This window comes from Monodelphis domestica, chromosome 5 (assembly GCF_027887165.1).
Source record: "Monodelphis domestica isolate mMonDom1 chromosome 5, mMonDom1.pri, whole genome shotgun sequence".
NCBI classification, from domain to species: Eukaryota; Metazoa; Chordata; class Mammalia; order Didelphimorphia; family Didelphidae; genus Monodelphis; species Monodelphis domestica.
Window position 1 is genome coordinate 266,723,717 of NC_077231.1, and position 17,164 is coordinate 266,740,880.

At 34.5% G+C, this 17,164-nt stretch overlaps 1 protein-coding gene across 1 annotated transcript in view; it reads right to left on the reverse strand.

The window, feature by feature from the left end:
• Nucleotides 1-17,164, reverse strand: part of MALRD1 (MAM and LDL receptor class A domain containing 1) — a 1,015,998-nt gene that overhangs the window by 297,354 nt on the left and 701,480 nt on the right. Inside the window, exon 32 of the mRNA XM_007504899.2 lies at nucleotides 15,662-15,823. Coding sequence (XP_007504961.2) covers nucleotides 15,662-15,823 — 162 coding nt within the window. The remainder of the gene's footprint in view (nucleotides 1-15,661; nucleotides 15,824-17,164) is intronic.

A 17,164-nucleotide genomic window follows, 5' to 3' on the forward strand; every position in this document is an offset into this window, starting at 1 on the left:
CATATATTTGGGCAAAATAGTTTTAATGTTTGCCTTAATTTCTTCTTCAATAGAGGTAAGGTCTCCCTTTTCATCTTTGATAGTGTTAGTTTGGTTTTCTTCTTTCCTTTTTTTAGATGTAATAAGGGACTATTTTGAATGGTAATTGATAATTAAAGAATAGTCATTTATCTTCTTTCTTCTTTTTTCCCTCCTCCCTCTCTCCCTCCCTTTTTCTCCATTCCCCTCCCTCTTGCTTCCCCCCTTCCTGGTGATTCTCCTTCTGGTTTCTCTAAATCATCTCAGGGGTGAGTTTATGATGTTTCAAATGAAATGCTTTTTCTCTTCTCTATTTTAAATAAAGGGTTTATTGGGAAAGACAGGGAAGAATAAGGAAATGGAAGGAAAGATGATTTTGGGGTTTCCCTATCACTAAGATGAGTCTTAGGTTGTAGGATGGTTTTATATAGTTCAAGTGGGAGAAATATCTGATAGGTTTGGAAGTTCAGTCACTATCACAACAGAGCAAAATAGAGAGAGAGAGAGAGAGAGAGAGAGAGAGAGAGAGAGAGAGAGAGAGAGAGAGAGAGAGAGAGAGAGAGAGAGAGAGAGAGAGAGAGCGCTGGACTTTTGTCCTTCTTTCTTCTGTCTTCAAAGTCCAAGACAAAACACCTTCTGATTTCAGTATCCAAGTTCAGAGAAAACTCCTTCTTCCCTTTTTTAAGGCCCAAAAGATTCAGCCTTCAGTTGGTTTGGCTTCTAATTGTTTTTCCAGATAACATTCCAAATACAATAGTCTCATTTGACTGACAGATCATCACTCAGCTGCTCCAAACTCCTGCTACAAAATCATTCTCATTTTTTCACTTCCACATAGATTAACCAGTACTTTGCCTAATTTATTTGTTTTTTTTTTCAGAGCACCAGCTTCTACTCTTATTTATTAATTCAATAGTTCTTTCACTTTCAATCTTATTAATTTCTCCTTTAATTTTTAGAATTTCAAATTTAGTTTTTTTTTTCTGGGGATTTTTAAATTTGTTCTCCTTCTAGGTTTTTTAAATTTCATGCCCAATTCATTGACTACTGCCCTCACTAATTTGTTAATTTATGCACTCAAGGATATACATTTCCCCCTGTGGCTATATCCCATAGATTTTGAAAGGATGTCTCCTCAATGTCATTCTCTTCAATGAAATGATTTGTTCTTTAATCAAATTTTGAGAATCATATTATTTAATTTCCAATTAATTGCAAATAATTGATTTGCCTTTCTATATACCCTTACTAATTATTATTTTTATTGCATTATGATCTGAAAAGGTTGCATTTATTATTTTTGCTCTTTTGCATTTGTTTGACATGTTTTTATGCCCTAGTCAATCTTTGTGAATGTACAATGTGCTGCTGAAAAGAAGGTGTATTCTTTTTTGTCCTTATTTATTTTTCTCCACATATCTATTAACTCTAGGTTTTATAAGATTTCATTCACATCTCTTACCTCTTTCTTATTTATTTTTTGGTTTAATTTATCTATATCTGATAAAGGAAAGTTCAGGACTCTACTGTAGCTTTACTATCTATTTCCTCTTTAATCTACCTTAGTTTCTCCTTTTAAAATTTGGATTCTATATCATTTGCTGCATACATATTGTGTACTGCTATTTTCTCATTGTCTATACTGTCTTTTGTCAGGATGTAATTAGCTTCCCAATCTTTTTTAATCAGATATATTTTTACTTTGGCTTTATCAGATATCATGATTGAGACAACTGCCTTCCTTTTCTCAGTTGATGCTCAATAAATTTTGCTCCTGTGAATCCTAAAAACTGTTCAGACTCTACCTTAGAACATTTGGTTAAGGCTATTCCCTTATTGTAACAAATGAAGGTACTTGATCAGGAATATATTGGGAACTTTAAAATTACTCCACCCTGCTTAGACAGTGCCTTAGGGGAAGATCAAGTTGTAAACTCCTTACTGAACAATGAAAAAGTCCCTAACTCATACTTATAGTAAAGCTAGAACCTTAAACTAGGTCTATTTTTAGATCTAATACAAAAGGGTGCTAAGTACCTATAAAGGTTAAATTAATCACTAAAAGGTCAAGCAACTTACAAAAGGCAAGCTTAACAAAAGAGGTGTGAAGTACTCAGAAGATATAATCTACCCAGAGAAGGTGAGAACTAAAGAGTGGTAAGAACTAAGAATAGGCAGTCCTGGGAAAAGAGTCTACTGTGATTGGTAGATGTGAAAATTTAGGGGGAAGTGACACAAGAGAAAATTTTCTTTAAAAGGGAGGAGCTCGAGGTGGAGTTTTTAGTTGGAGTTTGGACTAGTTCAGTAGTTGGAGTACACAGTGGAGGTTAGAAGTTGGAGTTCGTAGTTGGAGATGAAGTTTGGAGGTTTGGAGCTTGCTTGAGACGATCTTGTGGTGAGTGATTAAAGACTGACTAGTCTCTCTTAAGGCTCAGGCCTAGGCCATTTGGGCTAGGCCCTTCATACTATTTTTCTATTATTCTCTCTCTCTCCCCTTAAATTCCTTCATTTGTATTAATTAAAATCTCCATAAAACCCAGTTGACTTGGGTATTTTCATATTTGGGAATTTTTCCCATGGCGACCACTTATTTTTGATTTAAATCAAGACACTAAAATTATCTTTACAGTTTTGGCAATTCACAGCCTTGAAACCCACATTTTTGTGGTTATACCCCAGCCTTTTACCTTTATCCTGTGTGTGTCTACATGCCTTATGCATATTTCTTTTAGAAAACATATGGTAGGATTTTGATTTCTAATCCACTCTGCTATTTGCTTTCTTTTTATGAGTGAGTTCATCCCATTCACATTCAGAGTTATGATTATTGCCTGTGTATTCCCAACATGTTGATTTCCTCTACTAGTTCTGCTCTTTCTTCTTTTGCTTTTCCTTTTTGCACCAGTATTTTGCTTTTAATGGGTTTCCCTAATCTCCATCCTTATTTTCTTCCCTTTCTGCTCCCTCCCTTTTTATTCCTTTCTTATTATTTTAAAGGTCTATTATATTCCCTCCTCCCTCTCTTTCCCTCCTTTTTGTTTTCCCTGCCCCACCCCTCCACTTGGATTTTCCCTTCTCACTTTCCCTGTAGGGTAATATAGAAATTGATACCCCAATGGATCTAGCTGCTCTTCCCTCTCAGAACTGATTCCACTGAGATTAAGGTTTGAGTATTACCTATTAACACCTATTCCTCTCCTTCTTATAATATTATTCTTCCCCTCCTCTTCCTAAGTGCCTCCTTATGTGTTACTGATTATCCTATTTATCTGATTCCTTCAAGTTTCTCTTGGTGCCATCTTCTCATCCCTTTTTTCTTTTTTTTATATCATCTTAAGCCATTTAATACCCCAATCTCTACCTATGAATAATTCTTCTAAATACTATAGTAGTGAATACAATTTTTGAGAGTTACAAGTAACATTTTCATATAGAAATAGAAACAATTCGATCTTATTAAAGTGCTTAAAGAAGAAAATATTTTTTTCTTTCCCTTTTCCTTTTTATTTACCTTTTCATGTTCCTCTTGACTTTTGTGCTTGGATATCAAACTTTCCTCTTAGTTCTGGTCTTTTCTTTACAAATACATGGAAATTTTATGCTTTGTTAAATGCCCATATTGTCCCCTGGAACTATATAGTCAATTTTATTAGGTAGGTGATCCTTGGTTGTAGACCAAATTCTCTTGCCTTTCTGTATGTCATATTCCAAGACTTGTGGTCCTTTAGTGTGGAGGCTGCCACATCCTGTGTAATTCTGATTGGTGCTCCTTGATATCTGAATTGTCTCTTTCTGGCTTCTTGTAATATTTTCTCCTTTGATGGTATGCTCTTGAACTTGGCAATTACATTCCTGATGGTTGTCTTTTGAGAATTTAATGTAAAGGATGATCTTTGGATTCTTTCAATGTATATTTTGTCCTCTTGTTGAAGAATATCAAGGATGTTATCTTAGATAATTTTTTGTAGTATGATGTCAAGGTTTCTGGTTATTTCTGGGTTTTCAGGTAGACCAATGATTCTCAAATTGTCTCTTCTGTGAAAAGAATGGAAAGGTTTGTACTTTGCAAAATTGTGCAAAAACTGAAAAGTGCAAACCTAGGTATGATTGACAGTGGCATGTGACCAAGGGTCACATGGGAGTCTGAGCTGGAGGATCTGGGAAGACTCCATCTTGCTCCAATGGACTTTTTCTTCTGATCTCCTGAGGAAGTCAAGAGGAAGGTCTGAAGAGGATTTCCCAGTGTTGAACTGAGGAAGGGTTCCTGTATCTAGCTGCTGGCAGCATTCAGTCTCACTTGGACATCAGGACTTGCTTGGATATCTAAAAACAACAGATCCTGGTTCGAACTAGTTTTGGACCCTTGCAGTGATATTTGGGTATCCTATCCCAACACTTCTAGATCAGTTTTCTAGATCAGTAATCTTCTCAGTCAAATATTTATGTTTCCTTATATTTTGTCATTCTTTTTTACTTTACATTATTAATTTCTGCTCTCTTGTGAGATCATTACCTTCTACTTCCCCAATTCTGGTCATTAGAAATTGGTTTTCAGCTATGATATTTTTTATTTTCCTTTTTGGTTTGGTCTATACTGATTTTCATGGCTTCCAGCTATTTTATTCTCATCTCCAATTTGCTTATCATTTTATTTGATTTCTGGGCTTCTTTTTCCAAGTGGGAGTTTCTATCTTTTAAACTGTTATTTTCTTTTTCAACTATTTGCCACTTTTCTTGCCAAGTTTTTTCCATCTTTCTAGTTTGTGTCATCATATCAAATCTATGCTCCTCAAGAGTTTGTGACCAATTTCCATTTATTTTGCAGGATTTAAATGTGTTTACTTGTTTATCATCCTCTGCTATCTCCTCTGCAGTCTGCATTTTTTCTCCATAAAAATTATCCAGAGTCAATGCCTTTCTCTTGTTCTTTTTGGTGTTTGTAGATTGTATTTCTTGGGTGTTGGTGACCATTGCTTTGTTGGCTTTTCCCTTCTCCAACCAGAAGTCTGAGTGATGAGGGCCAGCTCTCTGTGTATTGAGCTAAGGAATGGTTTATGCCATGAGGCTATTTTTCATGTCTCCTCTGCTTCTGCTGTATGCTGCTCCTCTCTGCTCTATCTCTACACCCAAGGTCCACATTCCTAAGGCTCCTGGGGTGCCAAGTCTAGCTGCTCTCAGGGGTAAGTCTGTGGTGTTATTAGTAAGCCCCTGAGAACTTAGAGATTGCCCCATGCTCACTCTGATTCAGGCATGCTGGCTCTGACTCTGGCATGGTAAGTGGTATGGGGGAAGAATGACCAACTCATTCTTTGGTGGGAGTTATTTAATACTCTCATAGATTTCAAATGCCCAGATCCCAAATACCTCAAGGCTGCATCCTACAGTGGAGCCCCTTTGCTCATATGATTTTGTTTTTTGTCCTTTTTAGGCACTTTATAATTTGTCAGTGGTAAGGAAAGGGAGATCCTTTCTTTTACACTTTGTCCATCTTAAACTGGAAGTCTTGAATTTTAATAGTAAAAACTCTACTAATCAAGTTCATTATATTTATTTTATTAGTAAAGAAACCTTTCTATGGAATAAGTAGTGGTTGATTTATAGATAAAACACTTTCAAAATAGCTGCCAAAATATGTGAAGCTAATTGGTATGTTGAATTAATATTGAGATGGCTCCCATTTTCTACATTTTATCTAGTTCACACTTTTTATTTTAATAATTTTGATAATTTTTCTAACACAAATCATATCATGAAGTATTTTATTTTATTTTATTTCATTTTATTTTTAACAAATATTTCCTGGACTAATGCTCTTTTTTCTGGGTTATCATGGCCCCTTCTTTGACATCTGGTAATTTTTCTCAAATATTCAAATATATTTAGACCAAATATTTCAGTTATTATTTAGTCTATTTTCAAAGTCATTTGCCATAACTAATTGCCACCCAAACCAGTACACCTCTAAATATATGGGCCAAGTTTCAGAAATTATTGTTAAGATGTCAATATTGAAGATCCACTTATGGGACTCAGAATAATGTAGAGTTTTTTATTTAGCTTGTGCTTAAGACCATGAGCAGCTTTCAACATGGTCTAAGGTATGAAATTTTTACAGACACTCACAAGATAAAATAATATAAAAAGGGAAAATAATCAGAGTGTCTAGATTCCCTAAAGAAATTCTGTTCTGCCAGAGAAGATTCCATTTTAGTTCATATTCTGTCAGCCCCTTCAGTTTAATAACCAGAAAAAGGGCCAATATAAAAATATCACTCCCAATGCCTGGCCTAGAGAGGCTAATACCTCTCCTTAGAACTTTTAACAACTGCTATTTTTTTAAGGAATTATATTTCTGTCCTCACACTACTTAATTGAGGTGGTTTCTCACACAGGTAACTAATCTTGACAAAAATTATATTTTACTCCATGGTATTAAAAGTAGTATCTTTTTCATTTGAATCAATAGTTAATATGTCATAATGATCCATGATAGATACAAAATTTCCTTTTTCTTCATATACTTGCAATTCATAATAGATACATTATATCATGAATTACCCAAAAGAAACAATTTCAAGTTGTTCTAGAAAAAATAAAAACCCTATATTACTAGATGGCTAAATGGATAGACCACTGAGTCTGACATAGAGAATACCTTGGTTCAAATCCAGCTTCAGACACTTACTAGTTGTGTGACCTTAGACAAGTCATTTAATCTCTATTTGCTTTAGTCCAACATAGAAGGAAATTGCAAATCATATGAGTATCTTTGCCAAGAAAACTCCATGGATGATATGGTCCCAGTACATATGATGAGCTGAACATGACTAAATGAGTGAACAATAATGACTATTATTGAATCCTGACTGGTATGAAATGAACAACTGAAAAGATGTTCTCAAGTTCTCTTTTTGGATTTGTGTTATATCATTTACATGATTCTTTTTGTATTAAATTATATCTTCTCAAATATGATTATGTCCAAAAATTCGTTTTATTTGTCAAATTTCTAAATATTTAATCTAGAATTAATACTTCAATATTAAAATCTTCAAGAACTACAAACTAATGGTGTTCCTGCTCTATTTTGGTTGGCATGGAATGGAATCTGCCTTTTTTGCCTTATATAAGCTGTGAGCTCATGTATAATAGTGTTTGCATCTACTTTGAATGATATTAAGATGTAATTTTAATTTCTCAGTGTTCTTTTTCTCTTTAGTGCTTCTTTTTCTGAACTTTTCAAATAACTATATCTCACACAGAGAATATAACATTATTTGAAAATAATGTAGGAAGAATAAAAGATGACAATAAGGCTCTTAGCATACAATTATAAGTAAGGTACGTCTTAGTAAATATCACATTAATCTTATAGTTATAGTACATAACAAACCCTTAAGATTTCTAATAGTTAATATTAATAATTGATCAAAGATTAAGCAAATTATGGAGCCCTCTACCTGGATCCATGAAGACTCCAATAATTGATTCTTGCCTCTGAAATTTACTTTTTACTAGAAACCATATATTGGCTACTTGTCCTTTAAGCTTCATTTTTTTAATCTGCAAAATGAAAGAGTAAACTCATGGACACTTCCAATTCTAAGTATAAGAATCATTTCGACTATTTAGAAATAAAATAAGGAGAAAGTGTAAGTCTATGTCCTGGACGCATGACCTCATTTTTTACATAATCCAATATTTCTTACATCAACTCAATATTCTATTTTTATTTATAGAAATTCATCTAGAAGGCATGGTTTAGGGTTATGAAGACTTGAAGGGAAAAGTGAAGAACTTTATAATAGTGTTCAATATTGCTATCAACTTAATATAGAGACTTCAGGTGATAAAAGACTTTAGAAACTACACAGGTGATTAACAACATGTACCTTAGTACGATAATGCAGACTTCTTAACAATAGCTTAAAATGGAGAAATTATGGTCCAGGACTAGAATATACTTAACAAGAGCTGGGAATAATTATATGTTCAAAGATTTGCAAATCTGGTTCAAAAGAGTTTAATCCATAGAGGAAGAAGGTAAGAGAAAAATAGCTCTGGCTGTCCAATAGGCTAGGAAACATTATGAGTAGGAACAGCATCATAGGATGAATTGCAGTAGAGATACTCAGTAATTCATAGAAATCACAATTCAAGACCAATCAATCTATTTGCCATGAATAACTAAAAAAACTAGAAAATAGTTTGGCAGATAGTAAATTTAGAAGAGCACTTTATTCCATGTATTATTGAAAGTTTAAAATGGATATACCCCCCACCCCCAAATAAGAAGAAAATCAGAAGCTATGAATTATACAATAATGACTAGGAGGAAATTTAATAACCAATGAAGAGAAAGATGGGATCACAAAAAATAAAATCTGTAACTCATTATATACAATTGAAAGCCTTTCATAAAAATAAATAAAATCAGTTAGGAAAAAAGGATAAGTTTGGGGGGAAATTATATCTAATATGAGGTCTCCTCAATGAAGAACTAGGGAAGGAATCACTCCATTCACCACCTCAGGATCCAAGGAATGAGTGTCTACTTCCAGTCTGGCTCACTGACACAGAGTCCATTACTGAATCCTTGAGATGGTATTACTTCCTCTTCCCCCACCCCCACTTTATGGGAACCAATCACAGTTTTTCAATTTTCCTAGAGCTGCCAGGAAAGGGTGGGGAAACAGGGCTACAGTGACATTTGGAGTTGTCATCCACTCTAGCAAGTGGCTTATGAACTCTCTTCCTTAGTGACTGGCAAAGCCCTAACTAGGGGTACTGAAGTTTTTGATTGATTAACTTAAAAGTTACTGATACAAAGAGACTTTGATTCACTCTTCACAACTTCTTGTGATGTTTCCTATGCAATTTAATCTCATATTCTTCCTTTACCTTTAAATCTTACAGATAAAATATTCCATATTCCCCTAATTTGTTTATAATATCACCCTTTAGTTCTGGATCTAGTTTTCAGCATCATAATTTTAAAAATTACTTCCTTTTTAACAGGATGTCATGTAGATAATGATACAGTTATGTATTTAGAACTATTAAACTATTTTAGAAGTCAATATCATCTCTGAGTGATGACTTTAGTGAAGCCCTAAAAATATTCATGACTGTATTCTTCAACATTTTTATCAATGACTTTAGTGAAGAGATAGATGATACATTATCATAACTAGAGATGACACATGGAAGTCAACCAAGTTACATAATCTCTGTGGGCCCATTTTCCCATCTTCAAAATTAGATTGTTGGACTGGATATTCTCTAAGGGTTCTTTTTAGCTCTTGAGCTATTATCTATGATTCCACGAGAATAACCTTTGGGAATTTGGAGTCATCATTATTCTAAAATGAGGTTTCAAAGTAAATGTTTAAAGGGAGAATTTTTTTTTAATTCCGATAAAAATCATAAATTCGAATCATAACAATCAATTGTCAATTTAAAAATAGTACCTTTGTTTAAATTGTGAACAAGGAAACAAGACAAGATCTCAGATGAGATGCTGATACACGTTTTTTTGACTAAGGGTTCATTTCTTCTATTAAAGGATGGAAATAAGTTCAAAATATGGAATGCAGTTGAACTTACAGGCATAGACAAAGTAACCCCAAGTATAAAAGTAATGGGTTCAGAACAAAGCACCAATCAGATAATATTTTTAAAACACATTTTCCTCCAAAATACTTTAAATTTTTTTTAATACACCTCTAGTCAAAGAAACTTTAAATGTATAAATTGGATGTGTTGAATGATACGTTGGGGGGCCTTGGCATGTTAATCTCCAAGAAATCTCAATTGAGGAGATTTTAACATATTTGTCTTCCAATAGAATCACAGTGTGGATTGACAGAAATGAATTTCTCTTCCTCTAGTGTTGCCTTTTTTATGTCATCTCTTAGTGACCTGGAGGTCAAATACCACTGAGTAAATTCAAGTAAGGTGAGCTTCAGAAAAATGAAGTTAAAGAACCAATGAACCAATTAAACAGGAAACAGTGATTCCACAGGCACTGCCCCTCTGGGTGGCACAGGCAAATTAAGAAACTATGATTGGTTCCTGAGATGTGACATGTGAGAGTTAGTCATTGGAGAAAAAAGCTTATTTATTGGAGGAGCAAGTCTGGGTCTTTAGCATGTTTATGGATGAGCAGATTGGACTTATGGCAGAGTGTACAAAGGAGCTCCCATAGTAGTGGCAATGGATTAGAAAGGCAAAAGATTAGAAAGAGCTCCTACTTTTTTCTCTCTTTACTACTACTACTATTACTTTTGATTTAATAAAGATATTAAACTACAACCAGCCTCATAACTTTAATTTTTACAGTTGCCAAAGTAGAATGATAATATAAAGATCAGAATATGTATTTTATCTGAGATCACTATGCAAATGCATTGTACATTCATGTTTTCTTGAGTGATGGAATGATCATATTCACCTTCTGTAGAGACCAGTGATGGTAAACTTTCTAGAGATGAAGTGCTGGTCCACACCTCCATTCCACAGCCAAGATGAGTGCCATGCCTGCCCCACCCTAGAGACCAAGTGCCCCTTCCAATTCCCCACTCCTCCCCCTCCTTACCCCAGAAAATGGGAGGAAAAAATATTCCCTGGGGGCTGCTGGGTATAAGGGTGGGTAAAGTGAGGAATGTACTCAGGGGCATGGAGAGAAGGAAGGGAACATCTCTGCCTGAGTCCCTTTGGCTTTCTAGTACTGAACTCTTGTGGGTGACTGCAAGCATGCCCATAGAGAGGGTTCTGCTTACCTTTTTTGGCACGTATTCCATAAGTTTGCAATTAAGGATATAGACTCTACCAGGTGAACTTTTTAGAGACCAAGGGTCCAAACCACAACCTTCATGTCCCACCCTTTCCCTTAATGTGAACAGGAAGTATTGCCATTGGGCTGCTGGGCAGAGGGGTGGGTGATGTGAGAAATGTCCTCAGGTGCACAGGGAGAGGAGGAAGGGAGCAGCCCCCTACAGAATGCATGCCATAGGTTCACCAACACTCGATTATACTAATCAATTCATTGTATACACACAATGCCTGACCCAGAGCAGGTACCTAAGCAATTCTTTAATTTGACTTTATATAATTTGCCTACCATTGTATTGGATGTTTTGGAAATCTCAATGAATGAATGAGTCAATGAAAACTTTTTTAGGTGCTTACTATGTGCCAGGTAGAGTGCTATGCATAGGGGATATAAGTAGAAAAATGATTCAGTCCCTTAGCTCCGAGAACTCAATAATAATATAGAAGATAACAGATATAGTAGGTTAGTAGGTTTCAGGTACAGATGAGATGGCAAGGCCATATAGATCTTAAAAACAAGTGACATGATGGATGACATATATAGATGTCTAGAAGGCAAGATGTCATAGTTGAGAGAAAAGTCTGGTATATATGAAGTATAAAGCATATGATGCTTATACTTGAGAATTCTACCCAGGATTGGGGGATATAATAAAAATGTAAATTTAAAAAAGATAAATAAAATAAGGAAGGAAATTTTTTTTAAAAAGATAGCACTGTTGAGCATTAATAGCACTGCAAACTCAAACTGCCCAAACATCCTTTTTCAGAAATGAAATTGCTTAGGTGTTTCATATATTTGTCAAAATGAAAGATGTGTATTTGTAGACATTCTGCAAAACCAGTGCAATCATTTGGCAAAGGCCCACAGAAAACTATGATTGGCATTTAGAGTATTCTTCTTCAGTGTCTAATTTTTCTTCTTTGTCTGGCTAAGTGAAGGAGGTCTATAAATACAGCTTTAATTAACAGCAATGTTGCAGATGTGCAGAGATATATCCTGGGTTTATTTAATCTGCCAGGCTTCCTATAAAGAAGTTTGTTTTTCCCAGGGGGGGTCATAATTAATTACTATCCTTAGAATTTATTTAGCAGCACATTGTCTACAAGATGCCTAAACAAGTACATTGAGACATAGTGGTGTATCAAGAATGATATAATCAGAGCTTCTTTGAAAAGAGCAATCTATAAAATTACACTGTCTCTGACTCAACTAATGATCAAAATAGATGATAATAAGCTTTTCTGTCAAACTGTTTTTATTTGTCTGTAGAGCAGCATTGTTTGTTATAGCAAAAGTAGCAATAAAAAGAATAGATCTGTTCACTTCATCCATTTTATGAGACTTTTCCATTCCTTGATCTAAGTACTAATCTTTAGGTTTTGTTTTTGTTTTTAATTTAATTTTTGACAAACATTTCTATGCTGTTTTCAGGTTTGTAAAGTATTTTACATATATTATATCATTTAATTCTCACAACAGCCCAATGATCGAGAAGTTATTGTTTTTTTTTAGTATAAAAATTTTTTTTGACTTCTTGTTTTATAAACCTTTAAGGTTTTCTCTAGTTGCATCTAGAAATTGTCATTTTAGCATATCTATGTAAACAATAACATGTCATTGTGACCTTTTCTCAAAGGAACAAAATTTAAATAAAAGGTGGGTTCCATCATATGGGTGATGACTAAAAATTATAGAATGGAAATATAATCATACCATGAGGCATATATGAAGAATTCAGGGGAAACCTCGGGAATAATTACATCATCTAATGCAATAAAAATCTCAAGTAAAAGTAAAGTCAAGAAAGAATGAGTAAAATAAAAAAGAAAGATGAGTAAACAAATGAATAAAAGAAGCATTTATTAAACACTTAGTATTTGCCAAGCACTTTGCAGAAAACAAGGGGATATATAGATATATAGACAGTACTTGCTTTCAAGAAGCTCACATGCTAGTTGGGAGAGACAACGTATATAGGTTACAGTAACATGTTGGAAAGGGCCAGTAGTCTTAAAAATATATTGACAAAACAAAGAACGGTACATCATCTTAAATGTCATTTCCAGTGATAAAAGCATCTCTCGGATTCATCTGAAAGTACTAAGGACTTATCAAGAGTCACAACATCCATAGAAATGGAAAATATCACAGAAAGCCATTAGACTTTTGATTAATGCTGTGACTTATAAAGACTTTAGAAGGTGGATGCTGAAACATACTTTCCTCCTCTCTGCTGAAAGATGATGTGCGCAGAATGAGGCAAATGGATTCTGAAATGGCCAATGATAGCAGCTGGATTCATCAATCAATCAACAAGCAATCCGACATCTGGTTGTCACAGTAGGTAGAGGGTGGAGTTTGAAGTTAAAAGAACTGAGATACTTACAATCTAAGTAACAATATAACCATGGACTATTCACTTAATCCATCAGATTCCATTTCTTCATCTACCATATAAGAGGATTAGACTCTATGGCCTATAAGGTCTCCTTTAGCTCTAAAACTATGGACCTATGATCATTCTGCATGTACCTACTAATTACTAGGCAGTGTGATATAAAGTGGAAATATAAGAACAAAAGTGAAAAAATACATCACAACACAGGGGGTTCCTCTTATATAGACAAAAAGCAAAACAGATACTTCTAAAGGCTCTTCCAATTCTCAAATTTTGTGATAGCCCTTGTCATTAAAGAGATTATAATATAGGTATAAGAGACAAGATAAAAACATAAATGTATGAGAAAAATAAATAGAAGATAATTTAAGGAGATAATAAAAGACTTTACCTAAAATTATATGTCTCTTTGTTATACAGAAGAGTTCTATCAGATCAAGGGTAGAGTAGAGGGCAATGAATGTGATGAAAAAGCATTAATAAAATATTCCTTTAAAAAGAATGAAAATTATCTCATACCTATTTATCAATCTTTTTTATATTTCAATTCAATAAACATCCATTAATTATCATCTGTGTGTCAGGCACTGAGCCAAATACTAGGAATACAAAATTATAAACAAAACTGAACCCATACTTGAGGCTTTTATTCAATATCACTTCAATCAATGTTCACATAGGTTTAATTTTTAATTTAAAATAAAGACTTGAATACAACAGGGATCAGAGATTTCATCAATTCTTTTTGCATTTCCTTAATTGAAACAAGACATATTCTCTATGCTCTCTATGCACGGATATAGAAATACATTACATGTTGGTTAAACTTCTAGTCAAATTTCACATCATAGGTGTATTAGATGAACAGCTAAGTTGTTGCCAGACATACAGAATGACCCATGATCTGCCAGAGCTTATGTGGGCCTAGGCCTCTGCCATAATATCATAAGGTGTTAGAAGATTACATATCATGTTTGAACTATCAAAGGAAAAGATGAATCTACATTTGTATATGGAAGAGAAAGAGAGGAAAGGGAGGGAATGAGGGAGACACAGAGATACATATGTAGATAAGGACATAGAAGTATGTATAGGTAAAATATACAGAATTCAATTGATCAAGAGAGGTAGCGTGCCATAATGGAGAGAGAGAGCACTCCTAAGAGGCAAGATGTTCAAATCTAGCCTATGATATTTCTTGTCTCTGTACCCCTGGAAAAGTCACCTAACATATCAATGGCCATAAGTACCTCTATCAGATTTTGTAGGTGGCAGTGAGATTTCATAAAGGGAAACTTCCTAATACAATGAAATCAAGGACCAAGCAGAAAAAAGACATCAAAGGACTACACACACACATACACACACACACATATATATATATATATATATATATACATATACATACATACATACATGCATACATATATATATATATATGTGGGGCTGAGAAATATATGAAAAGCTTTCTAGTCCAACTCCTTCATTTTAGAAATGAGAGAAACACAAGGCCCAGAGACTAAATGATTTGCTCATGATCACAAAGACAGAAAATTAAGGAGATGGGATATGAAACTATTTCCTCAGACTTCAAATTCAGTGCTCTTTTACAGGGCCTTCTTCAATCCCTCTCAGTTTTCCTTTATTTTTCTGGGCTCTTAAGGATCTAAATCTTCAATTCTATGATCAGAATATTAAAAACTTCTCTGAACTTCATTTTTCTCACCTGTAAAATAAATAGGTAGAACCCAACCTTCTACCTCTAGATCAGTGGTTTATCTCCCTATAAACATAGCTCCAATGTTGGAAGAGGATACCTTAAGGCAGAAGACTAAATCAATAGTGTTCAAAATGCTAAGTAAAACATTTAAAGTATTATCCTAGTAGTATTTTTTGTGCTACTTTTTGGCAGAATATATAACTCAATCAGAATCCGGATAATAAGTATGAAGTGAACTGCCTCAAAGTCTAGGCCCAGATATTAGTTTTTGCACAAAAATCTAGAGGTACTCCATGAGTTATTAATATATTTATCCTTACATGATTTCTGTATGTTATAAAGATTTTGATAGCAAAAAAACAATTTAGACTTTGTTTAAACTTTCTAACATAAAAGAATAAATATTTAATGTGGCAATTTGCTATAAAATAATAGTCTTTATAGTGGTGGCAAGGAAGAAGAGAACAGAGGTTTAGGTCTGAGTCTTCTCATCTGTAAAAGTGAAGTCAGGAAGTCAGTCAACTTATTCCCTGTTCAAAACATGAGGAAGAAAATTTAGACATAATATATTCCCTAGAAAGGAAGGATGGGGAAAATGAGCATCTTGAATTGCAACCACACATGCCACTGTAATTATGCTCTAACATGGTGGGCCAGCTATGCAAAGACAATTTCAAAGGTTCCTTACCTGGAGTGTGATCAGAATCAAGACTTTCTCTTTCTGTAGTAATCCTGTTGCCAACATTCCAATATAAATTGTCTTGAGTATCTTGAGTAAGGTGACAGGCTGAGGTCCAGTTGTGGGGAGCATTTTCAAAATTACAACTTCCTGGGATGCTGGTGTACTGACCTACGAGCAATAGAACACTGTTGTATATGTGGCAGATATGAACTCTACGGAAGAAATTTTTGATTGATTGTCTTTGTTAAAAAATAGGTTTCAATTTGGTGGAGATGGAGAGTATTTTTTAAACTCTTACCTTCAGTCATGGAATCAATATTATGTATTGGTTCCAAGGCAGAAGAGTGGTAAGGGCTAGGCAATGGGGGTTAAGTGACTTTCCCAGGGTCACACAGCTGGGAAGTGTCTGAATCCAGATTTGAACCTAGGACCTCCTATCTGTAGACTTGGCTTTCAATCCACTGAACTACCTGGATGTCCCCGGTGGGGAATATTTCCAGAAATGAATGTGATGCAGTAGCACATGACTATGAAGTTTATTTATAAACAAACATGCATGCAAATATGCATGTTTTAGACATGTATTGCATGTATCTATTATATTCAGTCAATTTACCAATATTAATCAATAGAGATCACCCTTGTTTTTCTACATTTTTAAGAAAGATATAACTTTTGGAGGTTGTTCTTCTACATCCTCTAGGCAGATTAAGAAACCTAAATAGGAAAATACAGGGGGTGGGGTCCCAGCTATGGGTGGCATGAAGGTAATGGAGATTTCTACTTGTAGGTAGACAGATTAGAGAGGAGAGAGAGAGAGAGAGAGAGAGAGAGAGAGAGAGAGAGAGAGAGAGAGAGAGAGAGAGAGAGAGAGAGAGAGAGAGAGAGAGAGAGAGGGAGAAAGTGAAAACCTATTTTTAAAGCAATTACTATGTGCCCAGAATTGTACTAAGTACTGAATCATGGATTTTAAGACTAGAGGACCCATGGTGTCAAAAAGGGAAAAAAAAGTCAATTTCTTCATAATGACAGGTATCTAAAGAAGAATGGGCAGGCATGGGACACTAGTGATTGATTCCTTTGGGCAAGGTGAAGTAATAATCAGTCAATGAGGAGAGTTAGAAGGTTGTAGAGGGAAACATGCTTCCCCAGAATGACAAAGTCTGGGATACAGGCCAAGTTACTACATTCTAATTTTGAGTTTATGCAGATAGTTGCTGAATACCAACTCTGGTTAGGTCACAAAGTATTAATATTAACACAAGGAGATAAGTTAATCACTAAGAAATGGAATGCATGTGATCTATGTAGAAACCTATTACTCAGCTGGTGTTATAAAACATAAATTAAACAATCTGATGTTTTGATGGTAAATGAACAAAGGTATTTGAATCCACTCCAGCAGCATTTTTACAAGATGTGCATTTCACCTTTCAAATGGGATTTCACCTTATCTTGAAAACTTGGAAACCTTTTGGATAGCGTGCAAATGAATTACATTTATTCCCT